The following is a 5,669-nucleotide window of genomic DNA, read 5'->3' as shown; positions in this document are numbered from 1 at the left end:
TGCACCATAAGAGCAACTCCAATGAGGCGACCCATTTCGTCCGCGACCGTTCATTTGGGTCGGCGCGGACAAAAAAGCCGGCCCAACGCGCCGATCCAAACGGACGCGCATCCGCTTTCGTCCGCCTGCCGACCCATTCCCGGTCCATTTTTTAGCCTGATTTGAGTCGGCACGGACCCAAGACGGACGCGCGCGCGCTCGCCTTCTTTCCTCACCGGGCCCGCCGGTCGGTGGCACATTGGATTCACACCCTCGCCCGCCTGCTACGTCGCCGACGCCGCCGGCCATTTTTTCAGATAAAAATGGATACATAGATAATTCTAGCGTACACAGAAAAAAGAAAAGACCACTACTCGTCGATTTCTGACTCCGACTCGGTAATGTCCTCCTCCGACGTCTGAATGTAGGCGTCAGCATACGCCTCGTCTTCAAAGTCCCAACCCGCCGTTTCTCGTAAATTCAGTTTCAATTGAGCTGCCTGCTTCCGCGAACGCTTGTCCTCCCGATAGGCGGCTCGCTCCCTCCTCCTCGCATCCCTCTCCAACCTCCTTTGCTTGTAGAACTGGCGGTCATCGATGATGTCCTGCGGGAAGCCTCCGCACCACACCACCAAGGCTTCCACGTCCTTCTCCGCGATGGCGAGGCGACGCTGCCGCCTCCGGTGGACACGACGATCCTCATCGGTGAAAAGCCGCGGGAGAGGCGCCAGATCCTGCGCCCGCTGGCTTGACACGTTGGGAATATTCATATCCCGACGAGGCCTCAGGAGGCGCCACACCACCGCGTCGCGCGCGCGGGCCGCCTCCTCTGTGGTGTCGAAGGTGCCGAGGATGAGACGTTTCTCACGAAACCAGATCTCGAAGGAGAAGGCGCCGGAGCGGCGCTCGCGGACTCCGCGAAAATCCGAAGCGCCCAGGCGGCGGATTGACATGGTGGCGCAGAGGCGGCGAGAGTGGGCGGCGATCAGAGGTGGCAAGAGTGGGCGGCAAGCAGAGGCGGCAAGAGTGGGTGGCGGATGATACGTCTCCGTCGTATCTAATTTTCCAAACACTTTTGCTCTTATTTTGGACTCTAACTTGCATGATTTGAATGGAACTAACCGGGACTGACACTGTTTTCAGCAGAATAGCCATGATGTTATTTATGTGCAGAAACAAAAGTTCTCGGAATGACCTGAAACTTCACGGAGATTATTTTTGGAAATAATAAAAATACTGGCAAAAGATCAAGACCGAGCGGCCCACACCCGAGCAACGAGGGTGGGGGACGCACCTGCCCCCCTGGGCGCGCCCCCTACCTCGTGGGCCCCCTGGAGCTCCTCCGACCTCAACATCAATTCTATATATTCGTGTTCGGAGAGAAAAAATCAGAGAGAAAGATTCATCGCGTTTTACGATACAGAGCCGCCGCCAAGCCCTAAACTCTCTCGGGAGGGCTGATCTGGAGTCCGTTCGGGGCTCGGGAGAGGGGAATCCATCGCCATCGTCATCATCAACCATCCTCCATCACCAATTTCATGATGCTCACCGCCGTGCGTGAGTAATTCCATCATAGGCTTGCTGGACGGTGATGGGTTGGATGAGATTTATCATGTAATCGAGTTAGTTTTGCTAGGGTTTGATACCTAGTATCCACTATGTTCTGAGATTGATGTTGCTATGACTTTGCTATGCTTAATGCTTGTCACTAGGGCTCAAGTGCCATGATTTCAGATCTGAACCTATTATGTTTTCATGAATATATGTGAGTTCTTGATCCTATCTTGCAAGTCTAGAGTCACCTACTATGTGTTATGATCCGGCAACCCTGAAGTGACAATAATCGGGACCACTCCCGGTAATGACCGTAGTTTGAGGAGTTCATGTATTCACTATGTGTTAATGCTTTGGTCCGGTACTCTATTAAAAGGAGGCCTTAATATCCCTTAGTTTCCGCTAGGACCCCGCTGCCACAGGAGGGTAGGACAAAAGATGTCATGCAAGTTCTTTTCCATAAGCACGTATGACTATATTCGGAATACATGCCTACATTATATTGATGAATTTGAGCTAGTTCTATGTCACCCTAGGTTATGACTGTTATATGATGAACCACATCCGACATAATTCTCTATCACCGATCCATTGCCTATGAGCTTTCCATATATTGTTCTTCGCTTATTTACTTTTCCGTTGCTATTGTTATCACTACTGCAAAACACCAAAAATATTACTTTTGCTATCGTCACCTTTTTCTACCGTTACCACTACTATCATATTACTTTGCTATTAAACACTTTGCTGCAGATATTAAGTTTTCAGGTGTGGTAGAATTGACAACTCAGCTGTTAACACTTGAGAATATTCTTTGGCGCCCCTTGTGTTGAATAAATAAATTTGGGTTGAATGCTCTACCCTCGAAAACTGTTGCGATCCCCTATACTTGTGGGTTATCAAGACTATTTTCTGGTGCCGTTGCCGGGGAGCATAGCTTTATTCTTTGAGTCATTTGGGATTTATACCTGCTTATCATTATGAAGAACTTAAAAGATCCAAGAACCAAGATTTATCCCTCAACTACGAGGGGAGGTAAGGAACTGCCATCTAGCTCTACACTTGATTCACCTTCTGTTTTGAGTAAGCTTGCGACACCTAAACGTGCTTCTGCTGTTAATTCTGATATGTTGCATATTATTGATGATGCCACTTCTACTATGCGTGATACTTATGATGAAACTACTTCTATGCTTGATACTACTGTGCCACTCGGTGAATTTCTTGATGAACAACTCGCTAGGGCCAGAGAGAATGAAATTATTGAAACTGATAATACTGATGAAAGTGATTATGAAGGCTCTCCTAATAAATATGAATTACCTGTTGTGCCTGAGGGCTATGTTATGTATGAAGAAACTAAAAGAGATTTTCTTGCTTGCAATGATAGAAGTGATCTTAAGAAATTATTAGCTAAGCTTAAACAAAAAACTCTGAATGCTAGAATGAAATATGATCCTGCTTATACTACTTCACCTATCTTTGTTACTGATAAAGATTATGAATTCTCTATTGATCCTGAGATAATTACTTTGGTTGAATCTGATCCTTTTTATGGCTATGAATCTGAAACTGTTGTGGCACATCTTACTAAATTAAATGATATAGCCACCCTGTTCACTAATGATGAGAGAACTCGCTACTTTTACATCCTCAAAATATTTCTGTTCTCATTAAAGGGTGATGCTAAGATATGGTTTAATTCTCTTGATCCGGGTTGTGTGCGTAGTCCCCAGGATATGATTTATTATTTCTCTGCTAAATATTTCCCTGCTCATAAGAAACAAGCTGCCTTAAGGGATATATATATAATTTTATGCAAATTGAAGAAGAGAGTCTCCCACAAGCTTGGGGGAGGCTTCTCCAATTACTTAATGCTTTGCCTGATCATCCTCTTAAGAAAAATAAAATACTTGATATCTTTTATAATGGACTAACCGATACTTTCAGAGATTACCTGGATAGTTGTGCTGGTTCTGTTTTCAGGGAAAGAACACTGGATGAAGCTGAAATTTTATTGAATAATATGTTGACAAATTAAAATAATTGGACACTTCTCGAGCCAGCCCCTGAGCCTATTCCTAAACCAACTCCGAAAAAAGGGGTGTTCTATTTCTCAGTCTTGAAGATATGCAAGAGACAAAGAAATCCATGAAAGTAAAGGGTATTAAAGCTGAAGACGTTAAGAATTTACCTCCAATTGAAGAAATACATGGTCTTAATTTACCGCCTATTAAAGAAATACACGGTCTTTATAACCCGACACACGTAGTAAAGGTAAATTCTCTCTATAGATATGATAAAGCTGAAATCCCATTCACCAAGTTTGCTAGCCCATGCTTAGATGAGTTTGATAAATTTATGGTTAAGCAAGAAGACTTCAATGCTTATTTTGGTAGAGAATTAAAACGTAGTGCTGATATGCTTGAACACTTGGGTGATTATATGGCTAATGTCAAAGGTGAACTTAAACTTATTAGTAAACATGCTTCTATGGTTACCACTCAAGTAGAACAAGTACTTAAAGCTCAAAATGATTTGCTCAATGAATTGAATAGTAAGAATAAGGACTATGCTGTTAGAGTGGCTACTAGAACTGGTAAAATGAATCAGGAACCTTTGTACCCTGAAGGCCACCTTAAGAGAATTGAGCAAGATTCTCAGAGAAATGATATAGATGCACCTAGTCCTTCTAAAAGGAAGAAAAATAAAAATGATAGGACTTTGCATGCTTCTAGTGAACCTATTGCTGAAACACCTGAGAATCTAAAGGATATTCCTATTTCTGATGCCGAAACACAATCTGGTAATGAACCTGAAACTAGTGATAATGTTAATGATAATGTTCATGATGATGCTCAACCTAGCAATGATAATGATATATAAATTGAACCTGCTGTTGATCTTGATAACCCACAATCAAAGAATCAATGTTATGATAAGAGAGACTTTGTTGCTAGGAAACATAGTAAAGAAAGAGAACCATGGGTTCAAAAACCCATGCCTTTTCCTCCCAAACCTTCCAAGAAAAAGGATGATGAGAATTTTGAGCGCTTTGCTGAAATGATTAGACCTATCTTTTTGCGTATGCGATTAACTGATATGCTCAAAATGAATCCTTATGCTAAGTACATGAAAGAAATTGTTACTAATAAAAGGAAGATACTGAAGCTGAAATTTCCACCATGCTTGCTAATTATACTTTTAAGGGTGGAATACCAAAGAAACTTGAAGATCCAGGAGTACCCACTATAGCATGCTCCATTAAAAGAAATTATGTTAAAACTGCTTTATGTGATCTTGGAGCCGGTGTTAGTGTTATGCCTCTCTCTTTATATCGTAGACTTGATTTGAATAAGTTGACACCGACTGAAATATCTTTGCAAATGGTTGATAAATCAACTGCTATACCTGTCGGTATTTGTGAGGATGTACCTGTTGTGGTTGCAAACGTTACTATTTTAACGGACTTTGTTATTCTTGATATTCCCGAAGACGATAGTATGTCTATTATTCTTGGAAGACCCTTTTTGAATACTGCAGGAGCTGTTATTGATTGCACCAAAGGCAATGTCACTTTTCATGTTAATGGTAATGAGCATACGGTACACTTTCCGAGGAAACAACCTCAAGTTCATAGTATTAATTCTATTGGAAAAGTTCCATCGATTATTGTTGGAGGTTTTGAATTTCCTCTTCCTACTGTCAAGAAGAAATATGATAATCTAATTATTGGGGATGTGCATATCCCCGCTGAGGTAACATAGTGTTATTCGAAATTTCTCTGGTTCCATGTTATTCAGAATGAGTTTGTTAACAAGACCTGATCAACCTTGTTAATGGATTCCTTTTGATGATCATGAGATGGATGAAGTTAGAAAGCACAACCTTCTTTGCCCTCCTTTTACTTTCTGTTATTTATATTAAATAAAATAAGAATAGTATTTTCTGTTTGTTATCTGAATTATCCGTGCAATATAAAAATACCCAGAAAATAAAAGTTCTCCAAATGCCCTGAAATTTAAATATGTTTTTTCTGGAATATTTGAGAATATTTGGCACTGAGAACACAGCAGGGGGGCATCCACCTGGCCATGAGGGTGGAGGGCGCGCCATACCCTCTGGGCGCGCCCCCTG

The 5,669-nt window shown here is 42.3% G+C and overlaps 1 protein-coding gene across 1 annotated transcript; it reads right to left on the bottom strand.

Moving 5' to 3' along the window:
• Window positions 1-349: 349 nt before the first annotated feature.
• On the bottom strand, window positions 350-931 carry LOC147985690 (uncharacterized). The gene has a single exon (XM_087541701.1). It carries the CDS (start codon window positions 929-931, stop codon window positions 350-352), a length of 582 nt encoding a protein of 193 aa, XP_087397827.1.
• Between the last annotated feature and the right edge of the window lie 4,738 nt (window positions 932-5,669).

This window comes from Triticum urartu, chromosome 2A (assembly GCF_056163025.1).
Source record: "Triticum urartu cultivar PI428250 chromosome 2A, HENAU_Tu73, whole genome shotgun sequence".
NCBI lineage: Eukaryota > Viridiplantae > Streptophyta > Magnoliopsida > Poales > Poaceae > Triticum > Triticum urartu.
This window is presented reverse-complemented; position numbering and strand designations above follow the sequence as displayed.

Excerpts from the sequence above, each read along its gene's own strand:
- LOC147985690 (XM_087541701.1), bottom strand. The coding sequence starts at position 931 with ATGTCAATCCGCCGCCTGGGCGCTTCGGATTTTCGCGGAGTCCGCGAG.